Here is a 15,656-nt window from a genome sequence, read left to right on the forward strand (position 1 = left end):
GTGCTAATCTGAGGAGTCTGTAGTGGGCAGCACTGAGTTCCACCAATTGTCTGTTACCAACAGACGGCTGATATTTTTGTAAAACCAGTGAGTAGTGTAGCTGTACTGAAGCTGATCTGCACACCCTCAAACACAGCTTGCAGTTATAGTTGCAGAATGTGTTTGTACCCTGGAGCACCTGCCCCACCACTCAGCTCAGCCTGCGCAGGGTGCACGTTTTCAGTCAGTGTTAAAGGCACTAAGTTTCGATTTACCAAACCCTTGGTTACTTGAGCTGGTATCATCTACTCCGTTCCTCTTACTATTTTGTCCAAAGGTAATTTTATATATCACAAAACATACAAAGAAGACTGAAACATCTGCATGTAATTATTTTTTCCCTTTAAAGCAGTACCAATAATGTGCCAGTAGTAAGCGGCTCTTCTGGTATTTGTGTATTTTCAGTTGTTCACACGTAACATCATCTGATCCTCTTAACAGCTTTCTTTTAAAGACAGGTTGAAGTTGTGTTCATGTCAACTAGCTCTTTACCTTGTACTGCAAGTATCCTAGAGATTCCGGTTGAGTAGCCAGTGCATGAGAGGCAGGGAGACAGATTTTAGCTGGTATTTTTAGTTCTGGCCAGCCTGTGAGACATCTTTTCCATCCGCTCTGAAGTAGTAGCCTTGTCTCTCTGGAAGATGGGGTTTGACCATTGGAATTTGACCATTGGAATTACACCAGTGAAATTCAAGAAGGAAATAAAATCCAGCAACAGCAAATCTCTGCCACAGTGTTATGTGAATGAAGTGACACGGGGAAAGGCCTTACTACAGATGTGTCCTAGTTCTTCTATTAGAAGTAACTTCTATTCATCTTTACAGTTAAAACATTTAAAAAAAAACAAAACAAAACAGGAATACCTTGGAATAATACAAAGTGAGGATTCACTCCTTCAGAATCATTATGTGGAAGCTGTATGTCACCATGGTAGACATCCTGTGCCTAATGTTGGACTCTTAAAAGTGAATTTATTTCCAGAAGGTCAGATATACTGTGCATACCTTGTTTTAAAATGGCTTGGTTGCATGCATCAAGTGGCATGTAATATGCTGTTTTTGAAGTAGTAGGTGGTAAGAGGAGACAGCTCTCTTCTATCTAGTTAATGGTTGTTTAATTTTCTTCCCTGATGCTGGAGACACTCACTTGGTCATAATGTGTCTGAGCAAGGGCTCATTTTTTAACTAGTGACTTTGTTAGTATGTAAACTTGCTCTTCTGATGTGATGCAGTTGGCTGCCAAATTAGCTACAGGAAGCTGATGACTTTTGTTCACTTGTTTGGAATCTTATACCTCAGAAAATGCACAGAAACTACAAAGTAGTCCAATCAAGTCCAAGCAGTGAGAATTTTCCCTTGCCTGACCGTTGTTTTAGCTGAATAAATTGAATTTGGATCAGAGTATTAGAGGGGAAGAAACCTCAGAGTGAACCGGACATGAGTCTGAACAAACACGGCCACAAGCTTTGAGTGGCACGCTTCACTTCGGTGCGCAACTGTGACAGCCGGGAGAGGTTATGCTAATGTCAAGCCTTGCCTTTTCTAGGTAGAGATCATGACCCCAAAAGCAACAGCCGTGTTACTGAGAGCGTGTTTAGTCTGTGCGACAGATGAGCCTCTGCACAACAGGAGTGTTTTTCAGCAAGGGCTCCGGAGACAGCACAGGTCCACAAATATGTATGGATGTGCGGAAGGAATCTGGAAAGCTGTATGCGCTTTGCTCAGATTTACAGTTTTGAGCCCTTATCTAAGGTTGAAATAATGTGGCACAGTTAAACTGGAATGTTAAGAAGTGGGGAAAAATAATACGGCTCGCTGTGTTTGCTGTAAGGAGTGTTGTTTAACAATCTGAATTAACAAGTGAAGTGCTTCTCTTCCTGACATGAGTAGAAGGGCTGTGTGGTACTCTGGAGTCCAGATATGTATTCTGGTTCTTCCATTTCTTGACCTTCTGCTAGCTAGGCATCCTCAGTACTTTATTATTTTTTTTTCCCCTTATAAGCACCAAGGAGTTTTCCTCCTTTTCTGGAATCTGTCCATAGCCATGCAGCTCCCAGTCCAGTCGCTGATGGCAGATGTCTGTTAGGTGCTGCTGTTCCCAATTCATGTGTGCAGTGCATTTATGATTGGCAAGTGTATTGTTGCCCAGGCTTAGCCAGCATCAGAAAACAGTTGTCATCTTCCAGAATAGAAGCTGTAGAGGCTGATACTGTACTATGCTTGACTTTGCAGTGGTCAAACAATTGTATATCTTCCTTTACAGGAAACAAACAAACAAAAAACCCCAAAACTCAACACAAGACTTTTTTTTTCTTTCTTTCTTTCTTTCTTCCCCGTTTCTTTTCCTGGTAATTTTCTCCAGGTTCTGTCTCTAAACTGGCTGGCTGAAATGGCAGCAATGTAGGGTATTGTTCTATTCTTTAATATCTACTAAGAATCTTCTGATGGAAAAATAAGAGTGGAAATGCATTGGCTAGCTGAAAAGAACGATAAAGTTAAACCATAGTGTGTCATACCACCAACATGGCAACATCACACCTTTAGCAAATGGACTGGAGCGCTTGTCTTGAAGAATATGCAACCTAGTTCAGCTGAAAATAAGGCCAAAGACACTTCAAATCTGGCAGAAATGACGTTTGGCAGAGATCTGAAGGAAGAATGTTAGTCACTGGATTTAAAAGAGCTGCTTCTTTCAGGTCTGCAAAAACAAGCTGAAATCTGTTTTAAGTGGAAAAGGAAGAAACTGGAAAAGAATAATGCCTTGGGATTTAGCAAAAATCTTGTGGCCTGCAGGAATTGTTAAGTTGTACTTCTAAATCTGAATCTTGTGATCAGTTTTGGACTTTTAGATTGTCATTTCAGAGAGGGAAGACTAAGCCAAAAAGCCTGGACCTGTCTGATTTTCTCTATACCAGTTCAGCTGCAATTTGGCATGTTGTTTCATCCTTGAAAGTAGACTGTTGGCTTGGCTTCAGCGTTGGTGTATTTCTTCTGTCATTCTACATTGACAGTGTTTGTGACTCTTGGTAGTGGCTAAAACAGCGTGGTGGTTTCATGGGAGCCCTGTTGATGATCAAGCAGGGAGTGTGAGTAGGGGCTATGGATAGAGTTGGTGGGAAGAGCAGCTCCCTCTTGCATGCTATGAAAGCTGTTTCAACTCTATCTGTTCAACTTCAGAGCATTTGTTTTATAAAAGTGTGAGAGATGCTTCTCAAGGCTGGGAGTGTGAATCTACTAAGTTCAGCAGCTGATTACTCAGAGTTCAGAAGAAGAATGCACCAAGGAAAGAGTTAAACTGTTGGTACAGCCTTGGCTAAACTCACCAGAGGATGTTTTTATACACAGTGGAAGAACATAGCTGCATACGCCTTCCCTGAGTTGGCAGCCACATAGCTTTGCCAGGAATGATGGCTGCTGTGATACCATGTGAAGAAAACAAAATCACCCTTTACCGTGAGTTGGGAAGCTATCAAAGCAGCTGGATATTTCTTAAGAGTTGAGCTTGGGCTGAAGCTCTTAAACAATTTATGATGAAGTCCAAAAGAATAGTTTGGCCTGGGAAAGGCAGTGGAATGGAAACCCCTGATCAGATTTTTGCTGGAGATTTATTTGTTTTTTTGAGAGCTTGGGGAAGTTTTCATCTCCACATCTGCAATGGGAATTTCATGGTTATTTTCTAGTCCTCAGCTCCAACAGCAGTGGAAGTAGCTGGATCCTTGGCATTTATGTATGCTGGCTGTCATCTCAATCACTGTCACCCCTCTACTGCAAGCAGTAATGTTCCTTAAAATATTGGGCACCTCTGGCAATTTGCTGTATCCCAGTGCTGCCCTTGCCAATGCCGAGCGGTTCGTAGGAGAGACGGAGAGCTATTTGCAAAGCATCCTCACGGTGTATCCTCCCGTTTTTAAAATACTTAACAGCCTCACAGGATGGTGACATGGGGAGGGGAAGGTTTATAAGGCATTTTGGTAGTTAGAAGAGCAAAACTTGATTTGTGTAGTCAGCCTGTTTCTTGTCATTTTCTCCGAAGTACATGTGTATTTTATGGTTACATTTTATTTGTAAATATTTAATATGCAGAATATATCAAGGAGAGGTTCAGCTTTTTGTAAAGGATGCAGTTGGAAGACTTCCCCTCTTGCTTCATCTTACAGCTGTGACCTGTCTGCTTGTGCAGAGGTGGCCCTTGCAGAGAAGGATGCTGGGCTGTGCTCAGATTTTTCCCAGGGCAGGACTCAGCTCTGGAGCCGTCCCAGGTCTTGGATATGCAATGATAAGCAACTGGAGCTGGAGTTTTGCTGGATTTGTGGAAATGCACGTAGTGTTTCCTGAGGTGGTGATGGTAGTAGTGAGCAGTTACTGTCTGGGCACAACTTGTAAAGCTTACAAACCCGTCAATATAATCGGGGTTTGATTATAGACAGCGAAGGTGTTTGGATCAGTCTACACTGCTGTAGTAGCTGCCTGATCTCTTGGGAGTGGGTGCCTCAGGATTCAGGGGTGCTTCTGTAAGTAGGACAGAAATAGAAATGAGCCCTCTTCCCCAAGACTAAAAAGTGATTAAAAAAAAAAAAAGGCATTTTGCTGATTGCAGATGATTATAATGCAGCTGCTCAGCAGTGACATCCCAGCCATGGAAAAATAACATTGGTTCTTTGAGCTATTTTCCAGTCTGTGCAGCATATTAAAATCCTTCATGCACAGCTGGCACATTTAAGTTTGATTGTGGTGTTGAAGTGACTGATCCGAGAGCAGCCTGGATCCCAGTTGCTTGCAGAATTTGAAAATAAGGTTGTTCCAATTCATCTGCAGTTGGTTATTTTGGAAGAGAGACAGACTATCTTGAGTACTTTTAGGCCTGCTAATTAAAGTCTTGTGGCACTCCTCTGAGAGACTCTTTAGTGATGGAGGGACTTACCCAAGGTCGTATAGTGTGTCACTAGCAAAGATGACTATAAAATCCATGCCCTAATTTGGTCTTGTACACTGAATTATTTCCCTGATGTTGAAAATCCCGTCGCAGAACAACATGCTGGCTGCTGGGCTCTTGTGTGTGTTGGTGGGCTCCTCCCTGCGCTCTCCAACCTGCCAGCCTGGGTCTGGCACGAGGGGAGCACGGGATGGGGATGGGACAGGCTCCCCATGGCCAGCTTCCACGCAGAGGTGGCTGAAGTGGCCGCCTTTTGCTGGAAGTGTACTTCTGGGGCTGGAAAAAAAAGCAGGAGCTCGGAAAGAGGAAGGTGGGAAGGCTGTAGGTGCTTGTGGTGTTACTGCCTTTTCTTTAAAGTAGAGTGTTCTGGCTTCTGACCTGAGCTGCTCCAGTGCCTTTTCTCTCTCAGCCACGTAAAAGTGTATTTTTAAATTCCTCTGGCATCCCTGGATCCAGGGCAATGGATCCCTCTGACAATGAGAAGCAGGCAGAGCATAGAAGCTGCTATCCAAAATGATTGTTAGTGGAAAAGGAGACAGTTGGGGGACTGATGAGCTCTGGAAGAGGCAGTTTGAAGCGTGTTGGGTTCAGCAAATCCTTCTGCAGGAGTATTGTTAGAAAATGGGAATGTAAATGTGTGGCACTCGCAGTGCTGCAGCGGCAGCGTTTGGCTGGCTGGGAGCTGGATGCGGGCAGGGCGTGCTGGGGCTCGGCGCTGGTGAGAGCTGTGGGGAAGGATGCTCACTGAGCTGATGCTGCAGCTTGTGGCAGGTGAAATGGGGTGAGACTGACTCCTGGGAACTGGCTGTGAATTACCCTGAGAAAAGGCAGTTGTTGGTGAGTCATGGCCCGGGCTAGGATGGGAAACTCTTGCTGGGTAATAGGTTGAGCGATGGCTCTTTCCAGAAGTGCATGCAACAGGACCCCGAGGAGGCGCTGACCTCACAGGGCAGCTGAAAGCTGGTTTTTGTCTGGGTTCCCCGTGGCCGAATCCTGCATTCCTGCAGATGTAAGCAGAGCGGGCGCTCCTTCCCAGACTGTGCATTGGGCTCAGTGTGCCCACTCTGTTGAGGGGGGTGGGGGAGCGTGTCTGTGAAAGCAAGGAAATGATAGGAAACCAGTAAGAGGTTGAAAATGCCGATGAAAGCCTTGCCCTCTTCATCCCTAGGCACGGATGTGTGGATGGGGAGCTCCTCAGAAAGGGGGAAACCTGCACCAAGACTGTCTTGAGGAGGCTGTGGCACGTGCTCAGCGCATGGCCAGAGTCGGTGCCTTGTGAGCAGGGTGTTGCGGTGCTGTGCTGATGGATGTCTGCTCCGCTCATCCTGGAACTGCATCTGACATGACTCACCTGTTCTTTTTTAGTGCTCCTGTCTTAACTTGCACGTTAGCTGATCGCTGCTGAGCGTCCCAGTCTCTGCTCCCCAGAGCGTGGCGGGGTTAAGCCTCATTTCTGGCCCTTTCAAGCTCTGCAGTGACCGCTTAAGCAAAAGCAGAGAGGAGAGCACCTTGCAGAGCTCCCCTGACCACTGTTTGCATCGTGCCGGATGGGGAGACATCTCAGCCTGTCCTTTCCAGAGGTTGTCCTCTCCTGCCAGCCCTGGCCAACCCAAGGCAGCAGCGTGGCTGTACGTGCAGTAGGCCTGGGTTTATTCACCAGCCCTGTTGTACCCTGTAGGATACGTGGGTCCCTCCCACGTGAGAAGAACGTAGGTCTCACTCTGCTGCTGCTTTCCCTTTGTGGTCTGAGGCTGCTGTATTCAAACAGGTATTGAAGTAGCAGCCGGCTTCTGCTTCAAAGTGGCGGTGATAGTCTTGACACTGAAATGGCTCCGCTCTCACCTGCGTCCCTGGGCAGAGATCTGTACGTTATGGGGGGCTGCAAACCAGATGCAGCATGGTGCTCGTGGAGAAGGAGGGGGGATTATGTGGCCCCTTCGCCCCCCTCTATGTGCTTTGTGTTGTGCTGGGGAGGTGCTGCCTTGCTGTGGGGTTGCCCTCGCTGGGTGCTGAGCCCAGGCCTGCGGGTGCCTTGGAGGCTCCGCTAATGTCCCAGGGAGCCACGGCTTCGTGTGGACGCGGGGAAGCGAGCCGCTCTTTGGAGCGCCTGCCGAACTGGCTCCTCCAAAACTGCTTTTTGATCCACGTGTCTTGTTCTGTGCGCTTCTGCGTCCGGGATGGGAGTAAATCCCTGCTCCAGCGTTTGCTGTGCGCACCGGGCATTCTTCCTGCATCCTGCGCTGCAGCGCAGACCTCCCGGGGACTGGGGATGCTGGGGCAGCCGGGGGCTCGGAGCACGTCAGCAATGGCCTTGCGTGGCTGGCCCTGAGCTGCTCTAAAGTACACAGCAGAAGTACCTTGGGGGAGGAGGGGGAATTTTTTTTCTCTTTTTTTTTTTTTTTTTCTTTTTCCAAATCCTAAGTGGAGTTCTCCTGCAGCATGGTGTGTCTCTGGCTAATTCCCAGGAAACTGGTCCAGCCAGCACCAGTCTGGGCAGGGAGGGCACTGCCAGCGCCGGGTGCTCAGCCTGGCAGCGAGGCTGGGGCTGCCAACTGGGAGTGAATAGCCCTGTCTGTCTGGGGGGGGGCGGTCTGTGGGTTCCCTGGGACCAACAGCACAGGGTGAACCATTGGTTTGATAATCCAAATGTCACCTTTTAAAATTATTTCTCTCCCCCTTTCCTTTGAAAATGGCCTGGTAAGCTGTGACACCGCACGGCCTGGGCCCCTGCCAAGGAGCCCTGGGGCCTGTGTTCCTGCTTGCACTGCCAGGCTCTGGGCGGCCTCGCTGCTTCGTGAACTCCCATTTGCCTTTCTTGGCTGGAAAAAAGGATTAAGTTAACAGGACAGGAAAATTAATTAGCTGCCATTTTAAGGATGTAGCTTTTGTTGCAGTCCGAAGTGTGCTGAAATGACATTGTATCACTGAGACCAATGTGGGGCTGATTAAAAGGCTTTTACCTGCTGGAATACCAGATTTATTTCCGCCATGGTTTTCCCCCAGGTGATTACGGCTTCAAGGTGAACCTCAAGGCCAAATCAAAGGAGTGTTTTGCCTTTGCTGCTAGTGCTGGCTATGGACTTTTTTTTTTTTCTTCTGCTTGTTTAACATTCAAAATAGCCTTTCTTTGCCCTTCCCCTCAAGCGGGCAGACTGCCACCTTGGCACAGGCAGCGGCTGGGACGGCGAGGAGCTGCAGAGCGAGCTGCGGCTTCCCTGCCCCACCGAGGCTGGGGACGTGGGGGTGGAGGGGCTTGCCCCAGGGAGCTTGGGGACAGCACCGCGGCCCCTCGGTGCTGTGGGGTTGAGCCTCAGCCTTCCCGAATCATCTGGTGGAAAATCACTGCCTTTTGGTGCAGGTCACTCCCAAAAAGCAGCAGAAACAATGCCACTCTTGTGAGGGGGGCTGTATCCAGCTGGACGTCCCCATAGCTAACATCCTTGCTGAAGGTGTCTGAGAAGGGCAGCTCTGCTGCAGCGCACTGACGGGCGAGAGAACCCGGAGCATGGGAAGTGAGCAATAAGGAAGCCAAAAACCACTTTAGAGTTGGAAACTGATTGCCATTCCCTGCTTTCTTCAGGGAGGAGGCTGCATCGTGGCTCCAGAGCACCAGGAAGGGGCCGTTAGCCACTGGCTTTCCTGAGAAAGCTTTCATCCAGCACTCAGCAACAGTGGGCAGAAGGCACACCAGCCTCACCCTTTGCAAGCACTGCTAATGGGTCTCACAGCTGCACTTTTCTCTTTCCTGCACCACAGCAATGGCTCCAGCGCACTCTGTCTCTGCCGACACGTGGAGGGGAAGCACAAAGCTCCTCCGCCGCTGTCGGACGTGATCTGGAGGTATTTTTCACAAGTGGTGCTGCAGTCAGCCCTTGCTGAACTCCCTAGGAAGCGATTCCTGCCAGCTGCCCTTCCACCCCAGCCTCTGATACAGTAAGGACAGCAACAATGAAGGGTCTCCTCACCTTGTGAGGGTCTGAATGACTCCTGCCCTCCTCAGTGTTAAATAAAAATTCCCCACAGAAGTCTCACTGGTTGGTGAGGAAGAGAAGGAAAAAAAAAAAAAACAAAACAAAACCCAGCAAAATTAATGCAGATTAAACCTGCTACTCCAGCAACAAATGCAAATTGCCAGCGTTTGGTATTTTTTGGGGGTTTTTTTGTTTGTTTTGGTTTTTTTTTTTTTTAGTATTTAGTGTGGTGGAAACATCACGTCCTGTAGCCAAAGCAATTCAAGGCATGATGGCAGTAAATGTGCATTGGGCGAGGCTGGAAATTCTTCCTCTTTGGTCTAATCCAAGAAGCTCTTGGCACAACTTTTGTTTTGCTTTTGAAGAAGGGAAGCTCATTTGTGAAGAACTGCACATGGCAAGGTAAGTGCAAGGTAGCTTTGGGAGCTGGTGAAGGTGTCCCTTCCTTAAAATATTTATTATTGGGTTTTTTTAGACCCTCCTATTCAGTGCTGGATGCAGACAGCTGCAGCAGCATGGTAAGCAGTCGAAGGGTGAGTCTGCTGCTCTCTCTGGTGCAATCATGATGGATGCTGTAGTTAAGCAAACTCCTCTAGTTCTTTGCTAACTTGTCAACCTCCCCCAACAGAAAAGCAGAACAGGGAGTGAAAAGTGATCTTGCTCAAGCCCAAGATTTTAACTATCTCTAGCCCATGAGTAGGCTGAATGTTTCCCCCAGCCACTGTTGCAATAACCAGACCTTGCAGGAGCCTGTCCCGTGGGTTGGCAGGGGATTAGCACATGGTAGAAAAGCCCTTACTGTGGTTAAATGGAAGAGAGAAAATATGTCGGCTCTGCCAGATGTATCAACTAGGAATCTCAAAGGCAGGCAGATCCCCGGGCTGGTAACATTTCCATCCCAAATTATTTGTTTAGCTACTTGTAGAGTGCTATTCTGAGTCTCTTTACTGATTTTACCTCATAGTAACAAACACCAGGCCAGGCAGGCACTTTCACACAGAGCTGCTGTAGTTAGGACAATCACTTCTAGGCAGCCACTTTTTAAATATTCAGCCATTGGGGATTTGCTGCGGCAGGCTCCAGGATGGCCAGAAATAAACTCCCACACAGTTTAAGGATATCAATTTTTATTGGACATTGCGAGATCAATAAGAAAAAATAATTTGTACAGCTTTGTGATATAACCATTGCTGCTGAAGAGGAAGGCTACTCCTCACGAGGCGAGACCTGATGCAGCCCACAGGGCATTCCTAGCAGGACATGTTCCCCACTCACCCTGTCCCCCAGCAACACCTTCCGCCTCGGGCAGGTCGATGTAGCCTTACAGTAGCACAGAATGGGGTTTCTTAGACATTTAGGGTGAGCAGCCCTGCTCTAAGAGACCCTCTGCACATGGCTCCCTGCCAGCCACAGTTGCAGAATCAGTCTGGTACAGTGATTACCGACCTTCTGCCTTGCTTCTCCCTCCCTCCACTAATTCTGCCTTTCCTCTGTGCCTCGCAGGGTCACCTGGCCAGGGTTCAGCCTTCTCCTCCGTGCAGTGGCTGCTGCACAGCAGCCCTCTTCCGCGAGGAGAGTGCTCTGTCTGCAGTAAAGAGCTGACCTGATACTATTTTTGAGGCCTTTGGTGACAGCAGCTGGCAGGAGCTGATTTGTGACACCAGCTAGGGGGGAACCAGGACACTTTAGGAAGTAATCCGGCAGCTCAGATGCTTTCAGCTGGCAGAGTAACCCTTTGTAACCAAACCCAGATGCTTAAGAGTGATTGCAGAGCAGCAGCTATGGATATTGCTCCAGCACTGGGGCACCCACTCCATAGGACGGGCAGAGCTAGAAAAAGAGGCTTCGGTTTGCACAGTATTTTTGCTAAGCTTTTTGCCTTTGACAGTTCTTAACAGTTTAAAAAAAAAAAAAAAACAACAAAACAAAACAGCTGCTAGGACAAAAGGCTGAGTTTCCACAGCGGCAGTGAGACATCCTCAGACTAGGCAAAATTCTATTTGGGCCCCATCAGTATCTCAAACTACCCTCCCTATGTCAGGTAGGTGAAATGCCAGACCAAGAGAAATTTTAGCATTGATTCAGCCCCTAAGGGGACTTTACAATTCAGACATCAGCAAGAGTTAAGGACTGTATCATCTAATACATGACATCAAGACAGTAATCTTAAATCAACAACAGGCTCAGCTGGAAAAAAAGAAATCAGACGGATAGGCTCTGTTGGCAGAAGAGGGGGTAGCTGCACCGTGACCAGTTATCACCTGTACTGTATGAGTGCCAGCAAAGAGCCCTAGCTGCTGGAGCCTGCCCCTGGACTGCTGACAGAACGGGTACTTCGTACTGATACTGAAATACTTCGCACAGATGGCGACTTGGGAACTTGTACCTGGTGCTCTTTTGAGGTACCGCCACAGCATTCAGCCACCTGATGAACGTTCCCACGTTCACAACCACAGAGAACATAAACACAGCGGGTGAACAAGCTGAGCGCGCTAGGTTATCTACATGATCAGACGTGAGCTGCCTCCTCCCTCCAGGCACCAAATGTACAGCCGCATCCCAGGCAACTTGGGGCAACACAGGACAGTTTACATTTAAATGAAGGAGGGCAACAAGGAAACAACACGATAATGACAATCTAGGAGAGATTCATAAAACTATTTTTCATCACTGTAAAAAAATAAAAACGAAAGCAAACTTTTTGACTTCCCGTGCCTACACCGTGCAGGTCTCCCAGGCATTCTAGGAACAGGAAACGCTGCCCCTTTTTCTGCTGTTAAGTGATGCAGTGCACACAGTATTTCTGAAGGAGTTCCATAAACTGTAGTGCAAGCAAACTGAGAAAATAAATAGCACTCAAACATTCCCTCTTGTCAATGAACATTAATTGCAGTAAAAACTAGCTTGCTTTTTGTTTTAACTGAAGTTAGGTCAGCTGCAACTTGTTTTAATATACGAAAATTTGAAGATGTGTTTCACAGCATAACTGTAGAATAATTTACACTGCATTGCCAATTCACAATTCAGTCATTTTCATTAACAGTGTACAAAGAAGGTCCTTAGTTTATATATATATATACTTTATAAAGTCTGGAAGATCAATATAAATACTGCTCCAGAAATTAAAAAACTGTTTACATCCCCGACTTGAATATTACATCCCAGTGTCCTGGATTATTATTATATTCTGCAAAAGTCTTAGCGGCGCAGAGGTTCAAGTTTTCGAAATTTCAGTGACGAGCTGGATGACAAAGCATCTTGGTTTGAAGAAGAATTCACTGTGTCTGGGGACTGGAACAATACTCTACCACGATGATTAAATACATAAAAAGACGGATGGTTCCTTAATGTGTCAAACGTCCTTCAAAATAAATGTAAAAAGTCAATGTTAATACCGGTTTAGAACAGGGGTTTTGGAGTCATTCTAGGGTACACCAACTTTTACAGCTAGGGAAATACAAGTTCCAAATCCAGAACTCTTGCTCACTTTCTAAGTTTCCTAAACCAAAACACAGCAGAAACACAAAGCCCAGCGTGAAAAATACCAACTGCTCAATAGGCAGAGGCTGTCCACCCCACAAACTTCACCTTCCTTCCCGGAGCTTAGGGCAGGCCTGTGGATTACCGCACACACCCATACCAAATGGGCCAGCCTTAGTTCAGCTGCCACTTGTGTTAATACCTTAACGCTGTTCCCTGTCAGCTTTCCATCCCTTTTTGTGCCTGGCGGTAAGGGTTTTTGGGAAACACTAAGAAATACAACAACATCAACTTTTTTACTTTCCATACTCCCCCACATTTTGGGGAATGACAGAGAGGCCATGTCTGCCCATCCAACTTCATATCCTTTTCAAAAATCTCGATTCAAAATCCCTTATTTTCTTAAAAGCTTTCAGATATCTAACATTCAGCCTTGACTGTTTCAGAGTGAGATTCAAATAATTCGGACTCTTGTAAAGAAGCAAAGACAGAGGGTGAGCCAGGCATGGCGCCCCGTAGTCTAGGAGACCACCTCAGGACAGCAGTTTGCAACTGCTGTGCTCTTACTTCCCACGTGGACATTTCATTCCTCTGCCAACTCTGCACAGCAGGATTTTGGACAAGGAAAAGCAAGAAGTTTATTTAATTTGTTCCAGTTATCTAACTCTCTGAAATTCAAGACATTGTTGGCTTTCCCAGGTGTGGCTGTTCCTCTCAGTGTTACGTCTACAACGTGCACTCAAGAAGAAGTGAGCTAAAGAGCGAGCTATTTCACAGTGTTCAGTTTGTACAGAGAGTAGCAGATACATCTGTGTATGAAAAGAAGAAATAAAACATACTTATTTTTCAGTTCTGAAGTGGCATCCATGTCTTTAAATTCTCCTGCGATATGTACTATCCCATAGCAGGTAACTGCAAAGGCTAACAGAGTCTGAAGAACTATCTGTAACAGAGGGAAGCACAACGCAACGCACGTTACTTGACATTCTTAATATTTACTAAAACATCTCATCTTTCAAACAGTGTCCCTTGTGCTTTTAATCCAGTGACAGTAAGCGCTTTACAGATGCAGGCAATTCAGCAGCAGGGAAACAGAGGCACGGGAAGATGAAATACTCCCCCTATTTAGCACAGCAAAATGGTGGCAGAGCTGAGGGGAGCTTCAGCTGACTGACACCGGCCTGCGCTGCATGCCTTGAACAGATTCACACGGCTCCTCAGCAAGAACCTTAGAACAAAACTCCGTGTTCCTGGGCACTTAAGGATCTAACACTCTCTCCGAGAAACGAGCTGGCTGCCAACACACGCTGTGTAGCGGCGGCAGTTGCTGCCCGGTTCAAATGCCATGCCTGGTTGTCGTTGGTATTTGATCTCCTTACCTTTCTGATTAAGCAAAAATGGAACAGATAATAATTGAGGTGGAATTTTAAAAATAAGCAAATAAAACAAATAATAAAACACCCCGCCTTCCTGAAGCAGCTTGTGCTGGGATCAAACGGGCACGCAGCCACGCTGGATAAACAAATGTCAGCCAAAAAAAGCCAGAGGGAGGAGGATGTTTATGCTGCAAAGAAGGAGATGAATGCAAAATACTCTCTGAGCTACGTTCAGGGAATTCCTGGACAAGATGCTTCAGGGCAGAGTTCTAAAGAAGGAGAGGGAGGCCTGGACCTGGCGTTTGTTCTCTCTGACAGATATAACACACGGCAGGAAGCTGGGACAGAAAACATGGCTCTTTTTGACAGACGGAGCTCAAATGAAAGTGCAGTTTAAGAACTACTTTACCCTTTAATTCTTGCTTATTGCATTAAAAAAAAGGCAACTGAGACCAAACTATCCACACAGTGCTACACCTTTCAAACTTTGCAAAAACTTAAAACTTACATCTATCGGCAACGTCTCGTCTTCCTTTTCTGTTAATCTCATATAAGAACGATCTACAAAAACAGAAACACAGGCACGCATCGCTCTGTACCGGCCCAGAAACAGCAGAGCCCCGCAGGAGCCCGCCGCGGGGCCGGACACGCCTCAGCCCCGCTCACCCGGCTCGGCCCCGCCGCCGCCGCCGCCCCTCCTCGCCGCCGGGAGGGAGGGCAGGCAGCGGGGACGGCAGAGGCCGGGCCGAGCCCCGCGCCCCACCCGGTAAGCTCCCGGCCAGCGCCAGCCCCGCTCCCCCCGGGGCCCGCAGGGCCGCCCCAGCCGGCGGGGCCTGGCCGTGCCGATGATGGTGGTGCTGGTGGTGCCGCCGCGGCCCGGCCCCGGGAGCTCCCCCGGCGGCCGGTGCGGGGTGACGGGGCCCGGTGTCCCCCCCGCCCCGAGCCCGCCCCTCGCTCACTCACGCTGGGCCGCCGAGAAGGCGGCGTGGGCCAGGGCGAAGAGGCCGAGCCCCACCAGCCCCTTCCACACCGAGGCCGCCGCCATCGCCGCCGCTCCCCCCGCCGCCGCCGCCAGGGGCGCCCGCTGCCCCCCCCGGCGCCTTCTGATGGCGTCACCAGAGGGGCGGCGCCAGACATCTCCCGATGGGGGCGTGGCTTGCCCAGCCAGGGGGCGTGGCCTCACCGCTTCTTTCCCTCGCGGGACCGAGGCCATTGACAAAATCCGAGGGGTCGGAGGGGGGGGACACGACACACGCCGGGTTTGTCCCCGGGGAGGGGGACAGGTGAGGTAGAAGCGGACCACGGGCTCCCTCCCGGCCGAAGGCAGCGCGTGGGGCTATCGGCGGCCGGGGTAATCCCCGCTTCCCACGTGTTCAACCTCAACATCTTGAGGAACTCGTGCAAGAAAAAAACGGTGTCAAGGGACACGCTGCGTGTGCGGGAACAGACGCCCCGACCCCAGGCCAAGCGAGGCCAAACCTGACTGTCCCGCAGGGCCACCCCCCGCCTCGCCTGGCTCCGCGCACTCCGGGGCTTCCCTGCCCCCGGGGCACAGAGACAAGGGGCACAGAAGCGGTCCTTCAGGGCGTTTCCTGCTAATCACCTTTAAGCCGATCACTGCGGCATTTATTGCAGCCCCCGCCCCAGGAGCTGCACGAAACCACCCCCCCCCCCCCCCGGCCCGCCCCCCATTTCTTGGAAAACAGGGTGGGAAAGTTCACCCCGAGCCCGCCGCGGGGCCGAGCGCGGCTCCTGGCACGGCGCCCACGCCTTGGGCCGGGGTGAAGGGGCGTGAGGGATGCTCCCGCCAGCCCCAGGGAGCGGCGCGGGCTGCCGCCATCCCCACGCACCGGGTGCC

General features: G+C 48.9%; 1 protein-coding gene across 3 annotated transcripts; it reads right to left on the reverse strand.

The window, feature by feature from the left end:
• Positions 1–4,054: 4,054 nt before the first annotated feature.
• MMGT1 (membrane magnesium transporter 1) lies at positions 4,055–15,388 on the reverse strand. 3 transcript variants are annotated; one of them, XM_086756462.1, is made up of 4 exons: positions 14,762–15,388; positions 14,307–14,359; positions 13,262–13,365; positions 4,055–7,790 (listed from the first exon to the last, which is right to left on the reverse strand). In XM_086756462.1, the coding sequence occupies exons 1-4, from the start codon at positions 15,009–15,011 to the stop codon at positions 7,634–7,636; spliced, it is 564 nt and encodes a 187-aa protein (XP_086612588.1). In that variant the 5' UTR covers positions 15,012–15,388; the 3' UTR covers positions 4,055–7,633. The 3 variants fall into 3 exon arrangements, with proteins under 3 accessions (XP_086612588.1, XP_086612589.1, XP_086612587.1); XM_086756463.1 differs by lacking the exon at positions 4,055–7,790 and adding an exon at positions 10,053–12,303 and having other exon boundaries at positions 14,758–15,385; XM_086756461.1 differs by lacking the exon at positions 4,055–7,790 and adding an exon at positions 10,053–12,303 and having other exon boundaries at positions 14,762–14,899.
• Positions 15,389–15,656: the final 268 nt, after the last annotated feature.

This window comes from Chlamydotis macqueenii, chromosome 11, assembly GCF_036417535.1.
Source record: "Chlamydotis macqueenii isolate bChlMac1 chromosome 11, bChlMac1.mat, whole genome shotgun sequence".
NCBI classification, from domain to species: Eukaryota; Metazoa; Chordata; class Aves; order Otidiformes; family Otididae; genus Chlamydotis; species Chlamydotis macqueenii.